This window comes from Dinoponera quadriceps, unplaced genomic scaffold (genome assembly GCF_001313825.1).
Source record: "Dinoponera quadriceps isolate SergipeBrazil2010 unplaced genomic scaffold, ASM131382v1 scaffold458, whole genome shotgun sequence".
NCBI lineage: Eukaryota > Metazoa > Arthropoda > Insecta > Hymenoptera > Formicidae > Dinoponera > Dinoponera quadriceps.
Window position 1 is genome coordinate 1,647,673 of NW_014554796.1, and position 22,291 is coordinate 1,669,963.

At 43.3% G+C, this 22,291-nt stretch overlaps 4 protein-coding genes across 5 annotated transcripts; 3 read left to right on the forward strand and 1 right to left on the reverse strand.

The window, feature by feature from the left end:
- The first annotated feature begins 27 nt into the window (after nucleotides 1-27).
- Nucleotides 28-2,754, forward strand: LOC106741927 (endoplasmic reticulum resident protein 29). The gene is made up of 3 exons (XM_014614374.1): nucleotides 28-435; nucleotides 1,141-1,539; nucleotides 1,761-2,754. The coding sequence occupies exons 1-3, from the start codon at nucleotides 325-327 to the stop codon at nucleotides 1,998-2,000; spliced, it is 750 nt and encodes a 249-aa protein (XP_014469860.1). The 5' UTR covers nucleotides 28-324; the 3' UTR covers nucleotides 2,001-2,754.
- Nucleotides 2,394-4,616, reverse strand: LOC106741925 (ran-specific GTPase-activating protein-like). The gene is made up of 4 exons (XM_014614372.1): nucleotides 4,430-4,616; nucleotides 3,915-4,072; nucleotides 3,530-3,816; nucleotides 2,394-3,437 (listed from the first exon to the last, which is right to left on the reverse strand). The coding sequence occupies exons 1-4, from the start codon at nucleotides 4,442-4,444 to the stop codon at nucleotides 3,100-3,102; spliced, it is 798 nt and encodes a 265-aa protein (XP_014469858.1). The 5' UTR covers nucleotides 4,445-4,616; the 3' UTR covers nucleotides 2,394-3,099.
- A 155-nt stretch (nucleotides 4,617-4,771) lies between these two features.
- LOC106741926 (serine/threonine-protein phosphatase alpha-2 isoform) lies at nucleotides 4,772-9,053 on the forward strand. Its single transcript, XM_014614373.1, has 5 exons — nucleotides 4,772-5,054; nucleotides 6,118-6,249; nucleotides 6,342-6,572; nucleotides 6,680-7,008; nucleotides 7,180-9,053. Exons 1-5 carry the CDS (start codon nucleotides 5,000-5,002, stop codon nucleotides 7,417-7,419), a joined length of 987 nt encoding a protein of 328 aa, XP_014469859.1. The 5' UTR covers nucleotides 4,772-4,999; the 3' UTR covers nucleotides 7,420-9,053.
- Nucleotides 9,054-9,144: 91 nt separating this feature from the next.
- On the forward strand, nucleotides 9,145-20,615 carry LOC106741924 (T-box transcription factor TBX10-like). Of its 2 annotated transcripts, XM_014614370.1 has the most exons (5): nucleotides 9,145-11,248; nucleotides 11,372-11,777; nucleotides 12,513-12,841; nucleotides 13,670-13,921; nucleotides 18,819-20,615. In XM_014614370.1, exons 2-5 carry the CDS (start codon nucleotides 11,627-11,629, stop codon nucleotides 19,314-19,316), a joined length of 1,230 nt encoding a protein of 409 aa, XP_014469856.1. In that variant the 5' UTR covers nucleotides 9,145-11,248; nucleotides 11,372-11,626; the 3' UTR covers nucleotides 19,317-20,615. The 2 variants fall into 2 exon arrangements, with proteins under 2 accessions (XP_014469856.1, XP_014469857.1); XM_014614371.1 differs by having other exon boundaries at nucleotides 9,145-11,777; nucleotides 12,524-12,841.
- The last annotated feature ends 1,676 nt before the right edge of the window (nucleotides 20,616-22,291 follow it).

Genomic DNA, 22,291 nt, shown 5'->3' on the forward strand with positions numbered 1-22,291 from the left:
TTCGAATCTTGACTGTGCAACTTGTTACGATTTAGCCGGTATACACGACGCCGTGACGCAAGAGGTTAATGCACCTATTAGTTACATTTACATTCCGAACCGGTAAACGTCAACAGGGACAAGAATTAGCTTGTCAAATGAATTCTTTGCCACGTTGGCTTGTATGTTAGGCGCGCGCATTCCGCGAGTGTCGTCCACGAGTTCGCGAAGGAAACAGTCTCGTTCGTGCGATCTCGCGGAGGAAACAAAAAGACTGACGGTTGACTTCGTGTCGGCAGGTGTGATTGTTATTTGATTGTTCGATCGCCGAAATTCTGGCAGATCATGATGCGACTGAGCCTCACGCTCGTGCTTCTTATCGTCGCCGGTTCGCACGTTTCCACCGGCGAGGATTGCAAAGGATGTGTTCCTCTGGATTCCTACTCGTTTGACAAGGTAACGAGAATCGCGGAAACTTCTGGAATCTCGGGGAGGAGATATAACATATCCGGATGTAATAATTGAAACTTGTGAGACTCTTGATATAACGATGTTATAAAATACACATCGATTTAATGACTCTAGTCTCTCAACTTTATTTATATATATGAACTTCATTATAAATAGTATATAATTTATGTATAAGTTTGGTCGAGGAGAAAGTTATTCGTAGGATTTTTGATGGAGAGTAATTTGACGCTTCTTATATATTTTCTATATGTTTTCCCTACATTTTTCCGGAAAATTTCCGATACTCATCCGGTATCATTAGCTAATATTCATCCTCTACACCGAACATGTTGTGATTTCCTTCTTATTGCGATCAGCCGTCGTTGCTATAGTTACCAGGCCATCGGCCACGTTGGCGAATATTTGGTTCCGTTCCCATCGCATTTTAATTCATAACCATCATTTATTCATCATAACGCGCAGATATCGATTTGAACGCAAACAAATCAGAGAAATATTAAATGTTATGCATTTTTTGAAATTTTCAATAAATAAATAAGCAAATAAGAGATGACCTTTCTAAGCATTTTTATTAAAATATCATTTATTAAAGTTTGAAATAATTAAAGGATATATGTTCAAAAAAGATGAAAGCAGAAGAAAAATATTTCTAAGGCATCTAAGTTATGACAGCTATAAAAAATGTCGTAGGTGATCCCCAAGTTCAAAGCAGTGCTCGTTAAGTTCGATGTTGCATTTCCATACGGTGGCAAGCACGAGCAGTATGCAACTGTAGCAGCCGACACAAGGGACTCATATGACCTTCTAGTAGCGACAGTAGGCGTGAAGGACTTTGGTGATAAAGACAACTCCGACCTGGCACAGCGCTATAATATCAAGAAGGAGGACTTCCCGGTAGTTTTACTGTTCGTGCAGGGCAAGTCAAAGCCATTCAAATTCGTCACTGAGAGAGATTACGACTTCACTGGCGAATATCTGAAACGGTTTATCCGATCCAACTCGAGAGTATACCTGGGTCTGCCAGGATGTGTGGAACGACTGGATAGGCTAGCCGAAGAATTCAAACTTGCAGGAGAACAAGAAAGACAGGTATGACATGATCAGATAATAAGCGTTGAGTTCAACAGTTCTAAAGTTTTCATAAAGAAGATGGAAAGTAAAGAAGTGACTTCTCACAGGAAAGTTTGCAAAAATCTGTTAATTATTATCTCATTTGTTAATATATATTTATTATTTCACCTGTTAATATGTACTTGTTATCTGTTATTATCTGTTAATATATATACTTAATAATTTTCTTTTTTATGCAGGAAATATTAAAAAAGGCTAGAATCTTCGAGGAGACTTTACCAGAGGAGCAACGAGAGGCTGCGAAAGTTTACGTGAAAACTATGGAGAAGATCTTGGAGCGAGGAGATATATTCGTGCAAACGGAAGAGACGCGAGTGCAGGGACTTCTTTACCAGGGAAAACTATCGAACCAAAAGAAACGCAAGATGGAGGAGAGACGAAACATTTTGCAGTCTTTCTCGGCCAGGGACGAACTTTAGAGGACTTAGCGAAAATTCGACTTTTCAATGATCATCCAAGCATCATCTGATAATTCAGTTTCAGTACAAATACCGACTGTTTAATTGTTACTCTGAATTATCTTATATGCTGGATAAAATGTTATATGAGCGACGATAGGAATAGAATTACTATCGCCTGATATTCCAAACACCGCAGTATTTCTTTACATTTATTTTTTGTCGCGTTGTATGTGTATGTATATATGCACAGGAAAAAATGCAATATTATTTGAGACACTCTCTTGCGTGCGATTTGTTCCTTTGTATTAAACGCTTTATCCTGTTATATAGATGATATAAATGCAAAACAACTAGGCCAATAAGCATTATAGATGTATAGGATTCTATATTTAGAGATATCTGTCAAATCAGTTAAGTAATACTACAGTTTAATCTATCGCATAAAAATTACATACAATCAAAAAAACTGAAAATTCTCTAAAAGAAAAGGACAATTTTGATAGGTTGTGGGTTAAGATGTTATATTGTAAACAAAGTAAATAAAAATTTCATCAATTTTATACCGATATCGTGATACACGCTCACATTTACGCACACACACTAATATCTGCGGTCTCCTCAACACGCTGTTTGCTATTTTTCAAAGCATACACGATGTAATCATTAACAAACGAACGAACATGTGATATAATCCGCAAATCGTCTTGAATTCTCGAAAGAGTAATTTCTAGAATAATAAGAAATAAAACGCGAGAAGTTTCTTGTGCGTGCAGTTTGTCGTTGTATTTATTCGTTCAGCATTCCCTAATGCTTGACGCACCTTCCCCCGCGTTCATTCCGGTAAAGATACTATCTCGCATCGATTCCTCTTCTACTCCCGGTTTAAAAAAATCACAGATAATATGCATCGCTTGTACAAATACTATCTTATATCGAGTAACATGGAAATTTATTCAACTCGTCCACAACGTCGTCGCTAAAAAATGTATCTATGTATATTCAATGCTTGAATAATGAAGCGTTGGTGGCATGTAATATATGCACATTGGCGCACATAATATCGGAATGTGCTGTCTGTTAACAAAGTCCATTGTCCGTGGATATATTGCGGGGTTCATTACTTTTTCTCGTCTTCATCTTTCACCTCTAACTTCTTAATTTCTTCGATTAGTTTCTCCTCGCTCTTTGTTACTTCGCATTTATCTTCCGCTGACTTCGTCACCTCTTTCTCAGTTTCCTTTTGCTGAGAGGTAGTGTTATTCCCGTCGATATGTTTAACGGGCGATTTCGTTGGCTCCTCATTATCGGTACTTTCGCTGTAACTTACGTCACTACTTGACTCGCTGTCACTCTCCACGCGTTTCTGTTCCGGATTGCTTTTACCGGCGTAAATCTCGCATTCGGATCCTACAATCTTCTTAGCTTTCTCAAATGCTTCCTTCCACACCAAAGCATCTGTATAGCAAATTAAAACGTATCAATGTAAAAATATTCTCCAATATTATCTCTTGTCACTTGTATTTTAAACGTATCCTTTCAAAACTTACTTTCAGCATTTGCAAAACGTATCGCAAGCAATTCTGGCTTGAGTTGTTCATCTGCATAATCAGCAAGTACACTCCAGACCCAAGCCCTATCACTGCCACAATTTGGCTTCAATTCCATCCATGGGGTTACAAAATGATTAGCACAGATCTTAAGAGTTTTGTCTCTGCGCATGACAACTCTGACTGTGTTTTTCACTTTATGCCTTAATAACTTAACCTCTCCTGTGCCACGTTCCTTCCATTCGGCTGGATTACTGGATGTATCATAACGATATAATTTTGCTCTCCTAAAAATTATTAGAATTGGTATATGTATATTGTACAGTTCCGTAAAATATTTTTATAATTTACTCGATATAATATGTGCAATAATATATCAACTTACAATTTTAACATCTCTATTTCGTCCTCTTCATTGTTGGATACTTCTATTAAGGGTAAAGATATTATGGGTTCAAAGTGTACATCATTTTCAGTGTTCTCTTCATCATTGTCTTGAGGTTCACAGTTGGCACCTTTTACGTCAACGTGGTCACCATTAAGCTTAAAAAAATAAAACAAAAAAGAAAACATCATCTTACAAAAAAATATCTCTTTAAAGCATTCAAACTCAAGTGTCAAATTGTAAAACAGAATATTTCAACCAAAATGCAACATAAAGGAAGACATTTTTGGATACACATAAAATCTATAACAAAATTTAAAAAATTAGATTGTACTATTAAAGAATATACAATTTTTGTTTCCTGATTTGGTTTCGCAAAAAAAAGAGGGGGGAGGGGGAAACGTGAACATAACCTATTGCCAATGATGCTATATAATAATGGGTTATTAACCGAATAATTCTCCAATTAAGATTAAGCACAAAAAAGACAATGGGATGCGGCGAAATATATGTACCACGTTTTCTGGCATCTTCGGCGGTTGGCTGGAGTATCGTACAAAGTAAAACGTTCGCCGATGATCACACAAGACGTTCAACGGCCAGTTTTGTAACGTGTATTGTGTCGTAATTGGCTGCAATTGATAAACGCTGGCAACCCGAACCGCAGTGCTGCTAAAGCGAAGAAACGGATCCTCCCTAGTCGAACTCGTGCTAGTTACTCTTTTTGATCTAGTCGCACAGCTCACATCACGTTGGCAACATCGACGAGCGTTTCGCCGCCGGCGTCGAAAAAACGCGGCTACGCGCATGCTCGAGAGATCGAGACGAACGGCTGTGAGAGCGTTTCTCGCGCGACCGGTGCGGGAAGGGCGGGAACGAGAGGGGAAGAGGAAAAGAGGCAAAAGGGAGTGGAGTGCGCGGTTGTCCGGGCGGCCATTGCGGGTACCTTGTGCGAAACTCTGAACGTGAGCCCGATCCCGAGTGTCGTACGGCACGCAGATCGAGAAATCCGGAAGGATCGACGGCCATCTCCGTAACAAGGTGCTGCGTGTGAAGCTCGGAACACGCACCGAGACTCCGGCCCAATGGCTGAGACCGACAAGTTAAACATCGACAACATCATAGCTCGGCTCTTGGAAGGTAAAACTGGTCGATCGCCGTGCGCTGTCTCGCGCTGCGGAAATAAAAAAGGGGGGGATGGCGACAACGCAACGCGGCTCGAACATCGAGACTCGATCGCTCCCGTGAGCGTCATCTTGTACGTGCATCTTCGCGTTATTTCTTGCGTGGCTTTCCGTGATTCGCCTGCTCGATGGTGCCACGACGACGACGACGACTTCGGGGGGTGATGATGACGCCCGACTTACCGATCCCTACTGCTCTTTCAAGGGCACGACAAAACAACGCCCTGACACTCCTGTCTCGTCCCCGTCGTTACGCAATGCCAACAAAACCGATGTACGCATCTAGTTGTCATGGACTTTCGCCGTGCGGCGGACGTTGCTCGCGTTAGTTTGTTTACACAAAACGAGGTTGACAACCCGCGTACACGCCTCGGCCGAGAGCGAGGGAGCTCTCTCTCTCTATCTCTCTCGCGGTATAATTCATCTTTTCACTACCGTCATACGTCATAGAACGGTTTTAGAGTTGGTTTATTATATTTATGAGCTATATTAGACATCTAGGCTGATTCATTCGCGCTCTGTTGACTCTTTGAAAAATAGGAGAGCACCGCCAATGAATGCTCTCTGCTCCATAAGAAGAGCAATTGAGTTAGTGGGACGATTATGTTGATGAGTTATATTTTTATTTATATGGATTCTTTCACTGCAAAATGGCTGATAAAATGATATGCAATTATTCTATGTTTTTTATTTTCCAAAAGATATATTATTTAGCTTATTATCTACAAACATCTTGGAAACCTTAAGAACATTCAGGATGATGTAAATTGATTATGAAATTGTATAATACTCGTACTATTATAGCAATATGTGTCATCACAAGGAATACATATCTACTTTTTCATCTGTTTTATACTTAGATTATTATAATCACGTTAAAAAAATAAAAGAGAGAATATATATATATATATATATACATGTATGTATATATTAGAAAATGAGGTTAATTTTTATGATATAAAGTTGTAGTACTTGTATTAATATTGTCATTAAAACACCACCTTTTTGCATCTTTATAGTACGAGGAGCCAGACCAGGCAAAAATGTTCAGTTGACAGAAGTGGAAATCAGAGGACTATGTCTTAAGTCACGTGAAATTTTTCTATCACAACCCATTTTGTTAGAACTCGAAGCACCATTGAAAATATGTGGTAAGTAGACGAATACATTAAACTCATACAAAATTTAAAGAAGTAGAAATGTTAATTATTTAACATAACTTAAATGAATTGTATGTGTTTAGGTGATATTCATGGCCAATACTATGACTTGTTGCGATTATTTGAATATGGTGGTTTTCCACCCGAAAGCAATTATCTCTTCCTAGGAGATTATGTTGACAGAGGAAAACAGTCGTTAGAGACTATCTGTCTTCTTCTTGCCTATAAGATCAAATATCCAGAAAATTTTTTCTTGTTAAGAGGAAATCATGAGTGTGCGTCCATTAATAGGATATATGGATTTTATGATGAATGTGAGTTCCATTCCGAGTAGAGAAATGGCGCTTCTCGCGATATAATCTCGTTGACCTAATTGTTTTTATTAATAATGGTTGTCATTTCTGTGAATAAAATATTCCAGGTAAACGTCGTTACAACATTAAGCTATGGAAAACGTTTACCGATTGCTTCAATTGTCTGCCTGTTGCTGCGATAGTGGATGAAAAAATATTCTGCTGCCATGGAGGATTGAGTCCAGATCTGCAGAGTATGGAGCAGATCAGGCGTATCATGCGACCAACGGATGTACCTGATCAGGGATTACTTTGTGACTTATTGTGGTCGGATCCCGATAAGGATACTATGGGCTGGGGTGAAAATGATCGTGGTGTATCATTTACGTTTGGTGCAGAAGTCGTTGCCAAGTTTTTACATAAACATGACTTTGATCTTATATGCCGTGCCCATCAGGTAAAATTTTGCACATATACACATTTATCGTGTGTGTGTGTGTGTGTGTGTGTGTGTGTGTGTGTGTGTGTGTGTGTGTGTGTGTGTGTGTACACGTATATGTATATATATTTGTGGGACACTCTTGTCTGAATTCTAGTAAAAATGTTGCATTGCAAATTATGATTATAGGTAGTGGAAGATGGCTACGAATTCTTTGCCAAGCGACAGTTGGTAACACTATTCTCCGCTCCAAACTACTGTGGCGAATTCGACAATGCGGGTGCCATGATGTCGGTCGATGAGACGCTTATGTGCAGTTTCCAAATCTTGAAGCCAGCCGACAAGAGGAAATTCACGTACGGCGGTTTGAATGCAGGACGGCCCGTAACGCCACCACGAGGCGCGAATAATAAGAACAAGAAGAAGTGAAACCCTTAGACTTATCTTTTCGAATGCGACACTTAGGACCTTACGACCGCTACCCCCGATTCACCATCTGTTATAACGTTAAGTCCTTGTAAGAAAGGGAGAGACAGAGCGAGAGAGAAAAAAAAGTTATAATAATTATTATTATTATCAATATTATTATAATTATTATTATTATTTTCAATTGACTACGAAGCCTTGCAGAGATAAGTCACGGAGTATCGTGAAGAATACATGAAACAGAAAATCTGAAGGGGCGTTGCTTTTCACAGAGATCGTTGTCGAAAGTAGTAAGTGATAGCGTATGTTTGTAGCTAAATGTGTTACTGTATAAAAACAAACTGTAGTAGTGATAAAATCAATTTATCTCGACGATAAGATTAAAACCGATGTGGCTGCCGCGACGTTCTTAATAACAATTGCAAAAAAGTAAGAGGAAACGGACAGCCATATTTACTGTAATTCACCTTTCGCATTCGTCAATCATAACATCTGTGTCTTTTAGTTCATTTGCTATTCGGATTCATTCATCGGTGTTGTCAGCATCATTTGCTAAGATCTCTTTCGACCACTTCACACTGTGACGAAAACCAACACGATAATTAGGGCAATGTCTCATACACGTACGAATCACATACACGCGCATACTTATACACACATATATCAATTTCGCTTCATTTCATTATATAAGTACGCCGTTAACGAAGATATCGATACACAAGTAACTAGCGATCGCCTAGACATAATTCTTTAAAGTATAATAGATATTTATAGCGCTTGATATTTCTATAAGTTGCACAAATTTGTAAACGACATCTATTACGTCATACTATTACATCAATTTTATAAATATACAATTTATATGAATCGTGAAATGTAGAGAGAGAAAGAGAGTGAGTGAGCGGACAAAAGAGAGAGAGAGCGGGGGGGGGGGGATAGGGAGAGAACGAAAGATTTCATCCTAAAGGCAAATGTCAGAACGTTTGACAAATCGTAATTACTACTCATATACGTGTTATCATTTTTGCCTCTCGTGGGACGAACGGAAAAGCACTCGTATTGCGATTATTACAGTCGGCAAGGCTTCTCTGAAAAAAAAAACGTCTTAATAACATTATATAATCTGTAAATCTAGGAGGGTATTAATCGTGCGACTAACGGGCACACATAGACAAGCGCGAGCGCGCGAATCGCACAGCGATCGATGTCACCGTAATATAGGCGTCTAATTCCGAGATAATAAGAAAAGGGGAGGAAGATGTGTCCTCCTGCAGCATGGGTTTCATTCTCGCTATCGAGACGGTCTCCAATCATGGGACGTATCATCATTATCATTATCATCATCCTCATCCTTATCACGGTTCACTCTCACCACGATAACGCTCTTTTTCATTTAGTTTTTCCTGATCTCCCTACATCATGGTCAGTACAGTTTCTATTAGCCCAGTGCACATCACGAAGCACATATCCATCCTCGATGATATGAAAGCAAAAAGAAAAAAGAGAAGGAACACGCATCCGTGTGAAAAAAACCTCGACGTGAGTATCTTACTCCGGATTCAGACCAATCATGTTTAGTCTCCTCGTCATACTTGTACATTAATTTCTTTTTTATAAATAAAATTCACATAAAAATACCTGTCATCTCTCTTCAGTAGATGTACATATCCGGCATCCCAGCGAGCGATTCTCGAACGTGCGACCTTGGAGAAGAAGGAAAGGTTTTACCCTGATATCTATCTTAGTGCGAACAGTTCTTATAGCGCCACACTGTCCATTACGAATATCTCGTATGTATGTAAGTGTATCGTATGTTACAGGTACTATTCGATGCTTAGAAAGTAACGAATACGTGACGTCCATAACGTTCATATCCTCTCTGCGTAAGCATTCGCGCGTCAGGAGGTACATATAGACGTAGTCTCGAACTTTGCTATTAACTGTATTGTATTTAGAGAGAGAGACACGATAATTTTACTTGCGTCACGCAGAAAGGCGTATACGTATATAAGGGCTAAACTGATAACACCAATTGTTATCTCGTTAGCACTTCGGATCACCGCTCGTGATTCTCGTGAGAAGTGCCAATTTTTCATTTGTCAGTTTCATCTTTATCCAAGGTGAAATAAGCACATGGTGTCAGACAGGAGGGGGAAGGGGGGGGGGGCAAAAAAGAATAATGCGCAAGAAAGGTGATTGGAACGGACGGATCTAATTATAGTCGTGCGAGACATTGAGGAATACTTACGCTGGTCTCTGTGATTCCGAAGACGAGGAGATGCGACATTTTGCGTAAAATTCTAATCGTTTTGATTCGTACACACAGCGTTGTCACAGCGTTGCGGCTCTGACTTGTGTCGTAATGTTCGATATGCCAAAATTGAGATTCCTCTCGGCACTCGTCGCGAGAGACAATGAAAAAAAAGCTCGAACGTTGCGTCCCTTTTGCGCACATTGCCAAGGATTTGGTCGAGTTTGAGATAAAGTTTCAGGGAAACGGGGAACGGAAAAGTGATCTTACGCGCGCTACATACATCACACACGTTTTTTCGGACGTTGTACATATATATTAGTATTATCAGAGATATACTAACACAATGCAGGATTTTGTGATTAACGGGATAAAGCGTGTATAATACGCGGCGAGACGTGCACTCGAAGAACGTTACAGCGTAATTATACTCCATTTGGCACTATACTGTATGTAGTACAAGTATTATTAAATAAGTATGTGAAAAAGAAAAAAAAACAATCTGTAATTGAATTCGAATGCTTGGAACTTCGGCATCTCATCGCGACCCTCTAGCTCTTTCGTTTCCCTGCACAGGCACCTGTCCCCAAGATATGTACCTTCGAGACTCTCGAGATCTCTCGAAGACCCGGTTTAAAACTCTATGCTCGAGGCGATTTTGATCCTCGTGCGATTTAATTGCTCGGGAAAACTTTCAGGACGGCGAGACTCGAAGACGGACTTTTATCGCCGCCCGTGTGTCAGGATGGAGGAAGCGGATATTCCCAGGCACCACGACGCGAAGACCCGTTCCTGAGTCCATTGCACTTACTCGGTTTCTGGCTCACCGAGACTCCGCCTTCTGGTGTACGAAGCAGAGGAGCCAAAGATTCAGCATCCCACGGCGGTCCACCCCTGACCAGCGTGGGTGCTCGTGTAGGAGGATCCTCGGAGAAGCCCTCCTTTCTTCCGCATCCCTCTCTACGTCGCCCCTCGCTCCGTCCTTCTTCCGCGAGACGGTTCTTCACCGAGAGAGGAGCCCGGGAAGAGAGATGCGGGAGAGAGGGCACGTTCTCGGCTGTCGAGAGAGAGAAAAAGAGAGAGAGAGAGAGACGGAGAATGATGTCTTGATGATAAGCCAGCGGGGTAGTCGCCTCGGGCGAGTTCTTTCTGATTCATCCGGGGATTCGAGGCGCGCGGCTTTGAGCGTCCTTGTCAGCATCGGGAGCACGGAGGTGCGGACAAGTCCTGTTGACGGTAGAGCGCCCGCTCGTCTTGCGACGATGATGTCGAGGCTCGTCGGATACTCGTCGGTCAGGATCGTCGCGCGGGTGCTAAAAACCACGACGAGCGGCCGCGCGATAAGAAACGTGACGGACGAAAGCCGATGGCTTTCTTTCTTTCAATGAGGAGCCACGTGAGATGCTGAAGAAGATCGCTCGTTTCACACCGCACCACCGGCGACATTAATACTGAGGCAGAGAGAGAGAGGGGGGAAACAGAAAAAAGAAAATAGAGGAGCTGGATGGTTCCCCGATGAAAGCACACCTGTTCTCTGCGAAGCGGTCTCTAGACCAAGCAGATATTCACAATTAATTAATGGTCAGTCATCAACGATCATCGGCGAAGAGTGATACAGACGTGTGTGTGTGTGTGTGTGTGTGTGTGCGTACATAAATATCCAGATGATGATTCTCGATAAAATTCGCTTCCTTTCGGCTGAAGAAGAGGTATCGCACCTTTGGAAATAAGGGTCCACCGACGGTCGAGCGCGGCACCACCGGAAGATGAGGAGGATCCACGAGGGCGAACGAGGGTGTTTCCTTTCTTCGTCTGATTGTTCCCCATACCGGAAATGTGTCGACGAATCGCAGTGCGCGCCAAGTTGAGGTAAACGTCGCGGCATGGGTTGCTACGCGGGCCCGCATGGATAATGCGTGTTTCCTGCCGCGGTGATCACTGATACCGATACCGACGAGGATGCAGCCGCAGCACGAGCAACGACATGAGCTTGCCACCGATTGCTGTTATCAGCAGTGGCCGTCGCACCACCACCATCATCATCATCACCATCACCAGCATCATCATCAGCAGCTGCCGGCCGTGCCGTCGCCGATGCAGCAGATGGAAGGTGAACCGCGTGGTCTCGCGTAAATCCGCGGTAGTTTTACACCCCACCGGTCGACCGATCCCGATGACCGGAATGCAAAAGTGACACCCAGATCGTGTTCCCCGCGACGAGGTACGCGCGAGTGATTTGCGAGGAGAGGAGACGCTTTTAAGCGGACGTCGCGCGGATTTGCCCGGCGCGTCGAAGCGGCGGACGCATTAAAGCCGACGCGCGTTTCTCGCGGCTATTCCTTTTTGCTCTCTCGCTCTCGCTCTCCGCGCACGTCGTGCTTTCCGAGCTTTTTCATTGCATTCTACCCACGGGCCTTGTCAGTTCCTTCTTCGGGGACAAAGAAAGCGGTCCCGCACGACTGCTCCGCGAGGAACGCGTCGTCTCCCGGCGATTTCTGTACTCACTTTGAATTCGCGGCTCCGCGTACGACAAGGTCGGCCGCGAGTAATCCTTCGCGGGAGAAACGATAACGAACGTTAACGTTGCCGCTTGCTGCGCAGCTTCCTCGTGCGAAAAGTGGCCCCGGAGGCTCACTCGCTTCCGCTTTCCTGGCATGTCAAATAAAAATTGCAATGTATAAATCCGCAGTTGATCCGTAGTTTCGCACCCCCGTCTGCGGTTCAGACGAAACCGGAAGAAAGATGCGAGAGTGAACTAGATCGTGTTGTTTGCGAGGTACTCGTATCCTTCGCACGTTCGGTCAAATGTCGAAGTACTTCCGTGCTGAATCCGTCATTCTCTCAGCTTGCTTGCAGAGCGCCGGGAGAGGAAAGCGATCGCTGAGCCCCAATCCGACGAAGACCGCCGTGCTGGTCCAGCCGGTCTCCTCGTCGGCCCCCACGGTGGAGCCGCGGAACGACAGCAACAACAACAATCGTCATCACGGTGATCATCATCCGAGCAACGACGGTGCGTCCTCCGTCGAGGAGTTGGGTGCTAAACGACCGCTTCACCCGGCGCTGGTCGGCGCCGGCGCCGCCTTGGAGGCGAAGCCGCTCTGGGAGGAATTCCATCAGTTGGGTACCGAGATGATCGTCACGAAAGCCGGACGGAGAATGTTCCCCACGTTCCAGGTGAAGGTTCCTCGTCGCTCGTTCGAACTCCGAGAAACGCGCCGTCGGTAGCACGCGGATTCAGGTTGCAGAAGTCGTCTCGGCCATGAGGAGCTTCGAGGGAAGCTTGGGGAAGCTTTCTAGAGCGGGAAGAACGTTTCAAGTATCCCATAGAGTGCCTCTATTTATTGGGATTTTTCTCATAAGAGAACGAATCGTTACGTGATTATAAGTCGCCCGTGTGCCGTGACTCTTGCATAGAAAAATCAAATCACTACCTCACGAACTAACAATAACATAATATCAATGTTATAATTTCCCACTCAACGGTGTAACTGTTCACACAACACGCGCGTTATATCGCATTTGCATTGGTCGAGTGGAAAATTATAACGTTGACGTTATGTTACAATTAATTGGTGTTCACTGAGGACGTGCGATTTTATTACGATTTCCTTTAATTGCGCGGAAAAGAAATGCAGTTCCCACAACTGAACAGGGATCAGACAAAAATTCGGTGATAAGAAGTGACGTATCCATTATCGTGACCGATTCGTGTGAACATTCAGCTCCATCAGGCTACTTTCCCATTGGAGCAACAACAAGAAGCTTCTTCGAAAAATGCTCTCGTTGTTACTCTAAGGGGAACATTTGCTTTGAAACCTGCTCGAGACAACTAAGAATAATTAACCGAGTAGAAACCTCCTGCGGGAATCTTTCCCTTCCTGCAACCGAGTTTTTATCCAGTCCCGAGCAACGAAAAATTCAAGTTCATTTTTCAACAAAGTAGCTTTTTCCGTGAGTTCACGAACCTGAGAAAAATAACGGGGATCTCGTTAATCATCGCAGTGTCGGCTATTCGGCTTGGACCCCAATACGGAATACCTGATGGTAATGGACTTTGTGCCGTGCGACGACAAGAGATACCGATACGCCTTCCATAACAGCGCCTGGGTGGTGGCGGGTCGCGCTGACCCGGTGTCACCTCCCAGGATCCACATGCACCCCGACAGTCCTGCGAGCGGCGCGCACTGGATGAAGCAGCCGATCTCCTTCGACAAACTGAAGCTGACGAACAATCAACTCGACGACAATGGACACGTGAGTGTCGATTCTTTCTCTCCCTCTTTTTGTCTCATCCTCGTTGAATTATTCGCTGAACTATCCGGCGATGCGCGTCACAAGAAGCAACTATGTAAAATATAAGTTCGCATTACAGAATCGTTCGGCCAATGATTTTATTACGACGTAAGTTCGCCGCTGGTGTCCCTTGCGTTCCTCTCGGTTGTTCACACGCGACCGTCGCATCGCTCGTTTCATAAAGCACACACCTACGCAATAAAGTAGAATGAGAGATGCAGCGGCTTCCACGTGTTTGTCGTTTGCGGACGAGTTCGCTTTAATTGACCTGAGATACGAGCTCGTCGCTCGCGAGAAATTACGGAGAGAAGCGCGACGCGTCGCATCGCTACGACGCGTTTTCCCTGGGATCAACCGTCGTTTAAAGACCGCCGGTCGTACGTTTCATCCGTCCCGTTCATCTCGCCGCTTTTCTTCCCTACCGAGGCGTCTCGCGTCGTCGTGCTTGTCTTAAAACAATTAGCTGCGCGCTCGTGTGCGTGCGAACAACATGAAGTATCGTACGCGGTCAGTCACAAAGGTTGCAACAAAAGATTTTCTTTTTTAATAAGTTTCTAATGGGAGAATTTGTTTCTCAATCATTCTCACACTGATGGAAAATTATAGTTTAACCGGAAAGTGGGCAACCAAACGCGCCTCGGTTGGAGGAAACAGAATTTCTGGTTGTAGGAACCATGATAATAATTAAACTCCGATTAAGCTAATCGATGAATAATAATAAGAATTGCCAGCACATCAATGTTTTTTAGCTTGTCATTCAACAATAATAATGGTTCTTACAAGCAGAAATTCTGTTCTGTCAAATTCAGTTCTTGGTTCTTCGACGAAAACGCGTTTCATTGTCTACTTTCTGATTAATTCAATTATAATTTTTTACCAGTGCGAGAGACATATTTTGGGTACGAGAATTTGCGTTGCAAAATTCATCGATTGACCGTACGTGAAAACATAGAGGATTTCCTGGGAGACTTCAGTACCCTCTCCGATCCGCGGGAGCTCCGTTCAGAGTGAACTTGTTTTTTTCTCGATATCTATTTTTACGGCAATCTTGCATTTTCTTATATTTTTATACACTATATTATTAGCATCGATGTGTCACGACGATTCCAGAGCTACATTCGCACGTGTAATCACGAGATTGCGCTCTAAATGTTTTCTTTGTTTTTTTCATTTATTTATTCCTCTAAGTGTCCAACAGTATTTCATCGCGCGTCCCGAACAATGACGGTATTCTTTCAACGAGATCTTTATTCCAGCTGTTTTCCCCCGGGCGTTTCAAAAGCGGTAGAATTATTCTCGTAGGAAAATAGACTGCAATAGTTTGACGGTGCGGCGCGCTTAAGGATTAATGTTATTTGTACGCTTCGAGATATCCTGTCTGCGGCGTATTAATCTCACCCTCCTGTCGCCACGGGCGAGAGCGAGAGTATCGTGTGTAAAGTAATGTAAACAGATGTAGCGTAAACCCACACCGTAGAGGCCTGGGAAAGAAGCCATACACTTTGTAACACGCGCCGCTTTAACGCCGAAAGAATTAGCAGCGGTCAGCACATTGGCAAATGCGGCGAGCAACGTCGATCTCGACTCCAGATCTCGATTGCGAAATCTCCGGCGGAGCTGCTTATCGTTCGTCGAAACGAATGATAACGAAATCTCCGCTCATCGATGATAACTTCGCACGTGATGAAAACACGAGGTTAACAGTGTATTCCGATAAATCGGCACCCCGGTGAGTTGTTGACAAAGTTAAAGAAAGAAAGATAACGTCGATATAAAGCGACTTTATTAGATAATATCGATAATTAATTATCGAGACTTTTAGAGTGACTTCGCCGAACTCCGATTAAGCTGATCGACGAATGATAACAAGCGACAATTAAAAATCGTCAATTAGTTGAAACAATGTTTGACGAGAGTCAACCTCGATGACATTAAATGTCACGCGCGACAAAGTCGGCCGATCTCGCCGCGGTCGCTTTTCAATTCTCTCGATGGCGCGCACGATGCACCTGCGGGTCGTCGCATCGCCGAAAATAATCCCTCGCGGTCGCGCCCGTGCCAAATCCATCAAGACGGGCGCGAAATGGGTTCAGTGTTGCGATGTATCGGGTATGCCAATGAAACGAAACGGCGACATGCCGACGCCGTGTGCGCACGTGTCAGTCGCAATTTCGAAGGAGGCCGGCGAGTCATCATGTCACGCTTCATATTTCTGCGACTGATTGTCGCCTGGCTGTTCCTTATCGCGCTTCTGCGCCTCTTTGAAAGCTCGGCCCTGACGCGGCACCTCCTCGAATCGATTGAGTCGCGACGACACTCGCACGAACGTACCTGGCGACGCATCGATCGGCCGTCGATTCAAGTCCGATAAACGAACGGAATTTCAAGGGTACACAGTATTTGGACCGCGTGAGAGGTCCGTGGGCGACCCGGGAATGTCTGCTAATGCTCGCTCTTAGTATAGTATAACTCATTAATACATCTATCCGAGGCAAACATTTCCCGTCTCGGACGAGAATCCATCGGCACGGTGGAAACGCAAAGCGTGTAACGAGCGGAGAGAGTTTATTACATTATTCACAGAGCACTCGTTGCGCGTGTAAATTCCTCGAAGATGTGTTTCAGATAAACTCGCCCGCGTGGTATATCGCGCGTCGAAGTTTATACACTCGCAGGAGAAAGAGAGAGAGAGAGAGATGAGATTTATTTTGCGACAGAAACGTTTCCTCCCCGAGGAAGGGGGGAGTCTCCTCCGCAAGAATGTGTCGCTCTTCTCGCGCGAGAAGACCTCTGACCCATGGCGAGAGGCCGTTCTTTTTCTCCCGTTACACAGAGCAGTTTGTTCCTTTAATTGCGCACCGAAATATGTGGCACCGGGCCGTGTAAAAAATCCGTGGGCGGGTTGGGAATGCCTGCTGATGCTCGTCCTTAATTGACGCGCTCGCGCTATCGCGAGACGTCCTCCGATGTCTGGGGAAAACTGTCGGAGGCATCCCGAAGTTTATATCCGAGAAGTGAACGCAGCGCGACAATAGGATTTCGATGGTAAAATAACACGTTTAAAGAAATCAGGCAGCACTATATATATATAATTATGTATAGAGTCGTGTAAAATTACATATAATCATATAAGGAATTACATATGATTTTATATGTTTCTAAGCGATTTCTATATGATTTTATATAGTTGTGTATGATTATATATGAAAATTTGTTTACCAAAGAGTCAAGACTTTCCTTCTTTGTCCATTCAATTTCAGATAGACCTCACTCAGATAAAAAGCCACTCGACGGTGATATCTGAAGTCGAATGTAAAAGTTCGCGGACGACATTAAATTTTTCAATCAATTTTTGGGAAAAATTCCGACCACTCTCGGAGGGTCCCTGGATGGTAGGGAAAGCGTTTTGCGTGGGATTTCCCCGTGGTGTGTTCGCAATACAACACGAGTGTGTGGAACACAATACTCAAGTGCTGACCACGAGGAATCACCGTGAAGATGAGAAGGGACCAGCCGATCTCGGAAGAGAATCGTCGGGGAAAAGCACCGGTAGAGGAAAATGCGCGCTTCGTAGAAACGTCTTCTCGATTTTCGGGGCCACACGCGTTCCCCTGCTCATTGTCTGTGTAAGATATATACGTATCGTACGTGTGTTGATGCGGGCACGCACGTCTTCTTCGGGGCCCAGTGACACACATGCCATCGTGAAGCATATGCGCGTGAGTGCGCGATCGTGCGAGGGAAGGACGTGGGTGTCGGGTTGCGGGTCGGGGGTTAGTTTTTACACTAATTAGTCACCGGTTCTCTTCTGGCTGTCAAACATCGCGACCGCCCCCCCGTGGCGCTCCTTCCTTCTGCCGAATTCGAGCCTCACGTGTCCCCCGTTTCACCCCGCGTCTTCCTCCCCCTTTGACGTTTTTTCTCCCCGTCGTCGATTTTTCGTGAGACGACGACTTTACCGGATTACGCGCGCCGATCAAATCTCACTCCGTGAGAGTGTTTGTCGCCCTGTCATAACATTTGTAACGCCATGTTACCTTATCGTCAAACTGTACAGTCCATGACATGCTCTATCGCTTCCCTGGACGGATAATTATATTTTTCAGTGTTATATATAACCAATAAGAATTGAAAATCGCACGAATAAATAAATATTCAATAATACTCAACATTCAATATCTGATTGTAATAATGGGATTAAATTGGTTCTAATTATAACAGTCCAAAATCGTGTAAATTTTGATCTAGGAAATGGTACAACATATACGGAAAAATGTGCTGCAACCAAGTAAACGTAATTACTTGTTTGCCAACTTCTTAAATCAAGCAATATTTTCATCAATTGAAGCATATTTTAATAGCTTATAACAAATGCTTATTTGAGCACAGTAAAATGGCCTTAAATTGAAAAAAGAGATTCTATTTGCTAGAATTACTTCTTTTCCATTGAGAAGAAACCTAGTGGTTTTAAATTAGAATGTTCTACTTAGTAAATATTTGCTCGAAATAAATTCTGATATTTTCAATATTATGAATTTAATACTCACCGCAACTGTTCTAACACAGTAAAAGTCTGCTTATACGAGGGAAATATTATATTGTATATGCAGTCAATTATATTTCTATTTTCAATAAATATTTTCCAAGAAGTACTGGAATAACCATTCTATCTGGATCAAATAAACACTACTTGAACGGTAGCACTTGTTTCTTCAACGTACATGTCACGAAATTAAACAAAGCATTACTTCATGAAAAACGAGAGCTTAATGGCCGATATTACGTCATAAGGTATTTCACGAGATGAACGAGTAATCTCCCGTGTCAGTCGTGACCATGTAACCCTTTCCTGTTGCAGATTATCCTGAACTCGATGCACCGCTATCAGCCACGCTGCCACGTGGTAGTCGCCCCCTCGCCGCCGGGTGCGGCGCCGGACCCACGTACGGAAAACTTTAAGACATTCTCTTTCCCGGAGACCCGATTCACCGCGGTCACCGCCTATCAGAATCACCGGATAACGCAGCTGAAGATCGCCAGCAACCCGTTCGCTAAGGGCTTCCGGGACTGCGAGTCGGACGAGTGCGATAGCGTGGCCATCAGCGGGATGCAGAATCCGGCGAAGAGGCCGGCCACAGGAAGCGCCGGAAGCGGCGTGCTGCCGGCGGGTTACAACACCGTACCGGGGATGCAGATCACAGGCATACCCGGTCAGGAGCATCACCAGTTCTACGGTGCACCCGGCGCAGCCGGCCACTGGACTTATCCGAACCACCATGGGCACCAGCCGTCGGCGCACGTCAACTCGGTCCATTATCCGACGCATCCGGGCGCTTCGCTCTACGGGCCGCGATAAGAAAGCCGTTGATCGTCGTTGATTGTTCTTCGGTCACTGTGTAATCTCTCTTATCAGTTCTTGTACGTGCCGAAGACTCGGCGACCGATCTTATCAAACCTCGTGCAAGACCCAACGTGTCCTCGACGAAGAATGTGAGAGACGTTTCAGTGAAACGCGATCTGCATCTTCTTGGCTCTTATTTATCATGGATAGCCGAGCATTGTGTGGACTTCCATCGGCGAAGATTCAATGCGCGCTTACACAGTGTGAGGTAAATATGTATTGTCGTATCATTCGCCGTATCGTTCGTGTACTTTCTTCTCGTGAATCACACGACGATCGTTGCGTGTATTTATTATCGGGCTGTCGGAGTGCCTTCGTAGTGCCTTGTGAACAATGGGACATGATGGACAAAACAGATGTGTGCCTTATATCGCGCGTCCTGCTTATTTTTTGCGGGCCTAAGCACGGTTCGTCACAAAATCATTTCGAGTTAAAATTAAAAGTGATGAAACGAGTTCACGAGCGAGTGTATATTTATATTTTTGTGTATAAGGACGGTTTTTTAATACGAGTTCACTTAATCGGAGGTAAGATTTAGTAATTAACGGATAACGGCATTGCGCTGGATGTTAACACTTGATACTCTAACCAAAGATTGTTGTACCAAAGATTACGCTAATATTCGACGTGAAGTGTCTATCTTTAAGTTTTACGTTCAGTAAGATCGTTCTTCTATCGGCTCAATCACACGATATCCGACGTTGTTTTCGTCAAAACAAACAACATTAAAATTGAACGATTACATTTAGTCATTGTGATATATGCAATATTCACTTTCACAAATTGCTCACACGTCTGCATGAATAAAAAAAAAACAGACGGAAGTCAAAGATTTGTCGGCATGTAAATTTGTTTGTTTCATCAAATATTCTATTGTCGGTCTACACGCAAATTTTTTTCTCCCGAATGTCCCGAATCGGGATCACTCATGAGAAACGAATCGGCCGATCGATGCTGGCAAACTTGCGGAAGGCCAAGGAAGAAAGTGCCTTTTGTAGGAGCAAAGTGCGTCTATTTATACTGGGTGTCTCAAATGCCGAACGAGCCTAAAAGGTTCTCGAGCCAAGACGGGAAAGTAAACGCGCCGTGACACTCCGTGAGAGTGCGTGGCTGCTAAGTGTCTTAATAAATTATGCCTCCGGGTATCGTGCCATTGTACGTTTAACTTTTTAAGACTCTCGTACAGTGTTTGATAGTATTAGAGGGGCGTTTTATGGCCCAAACAAGGAATAAACAGTAGAAGAACGCAACGCACGCACACGCGAGACTTATTTTCCCCGAATTCACTTCCTTCTCCCTATGAGATCGAGTACTCTTCGATGTAATTTCTACATGTTGACAATGCTCATCGCTTCTTTATTTGCTCCGTTTTTATTTCCCTTCGTACGTATATTACGTACGTTTGAATTTGTAATTGGAAATGCAAATATTTAATAATAGCGTGACTTACCTTTAAGGTTGTTTAATTTTTCGCGGGATCATTTGTCAATTTTACGATTCGCCGACAATCACGAGAAACCTGAACGTCAAGTTTGTCAGAAATGACGAGCCAGTGGCAATGAAGTGAGACAGGAACTCGAATGTTTGAAGTCCCCGCAGCACGATGGATGGATGGACGCGACATTCGCCGTGATTGATGACTGCACAGGAGGAACAACGCTGTGTAAACATATTATAGGCGTATGCTTAATGACCGCCAACGATCTCTCCACTGAGCTAAACGTTTTGCAGTCATCCGTATTTTCAAAAATGTCCCCGTCTCCAGTTGAAGGAGGAAGAGAAGAAAAAGAGGAGAAGTGGGTCTTTTGGTACTTATATATATAAACTATAATATTTCGCAAGCGTCGACTTTATTATAATAGAAAACTGCTATATATATACTGATTAAAAAATGTCTACATTCAATTAATATTCAGTACATTACATATTTACTTGGTCCAAATAAAATGGTTATTCCAATACTTGGAAAATATGTATTAAAAGTAGAAATATATAATTGCTAATATCTCCTATGTACTAAAAGTAGAAATATATAATTGCTATATACATATCTCCTTCGTATAATTAGACATTTATTTGTGCATGTTAAAACAATTCCGACAAGTATTAAATTTATAATATTGAGAATGTCAGAATTTTAACTTTGGAAAATATTATACTGTAAAATTGAAATTTGAAACACTAAGTTTCTTTAATGAAAAAGAATTATTATATAATTCGAATAAATATTCTCCTAAATTTAGAACAATTGACTCAAAATTAATAATCCATTTACAAATTACAGTATCACTTCGTCAAAGTAAATATTTATTACATAAGCCATCAAAATGTGCTTAAATTGAGATAAAAATATTACTTGATTAAGAGACTGAAAAACATTTTAATTACGTTCGATTGTAGCACTTTTTTTCTTTGTATGTACTTATATTCCATTATCATGCTTTATTCTTGTTATTATTATTTTCATTACAGGGAACCGTGCAATTTGCGAGACACATCGATTAAGATTAAAAAAGTAGTAATAAAGGGGTGATAAAGGACATTAAAAAATTTACCATTTTATTTCGCAAAATTAGAGAGATGAACAACGATTAGCTCGCGATCGTAAATGAAAGGATTAAAAATAAGAGTCAAACTTAACTCGGTTCGCGACGTCCGGGCTTAACTTATTAACTTATTCCGCGAAGAAATGACGGCGCGTTACGCCGCACACTGTAAAAGTACACTGTGCGGTCCGCACAAGGGAGGTCCCATCGCACTGTACTTTTGACACCCTAACCCGAGAGTAATATAAAGCCGCGAGACTCACGGCCTACAGAGAAGCCGCGCTTATCGACGGCGCGTGACGGCGCCGGTAATAAAAAGCCACTCCGTATTCTTTCATCTTCCTCGTGGATGATGCTGCGCGACTAACCGAGGTCAACCGACCC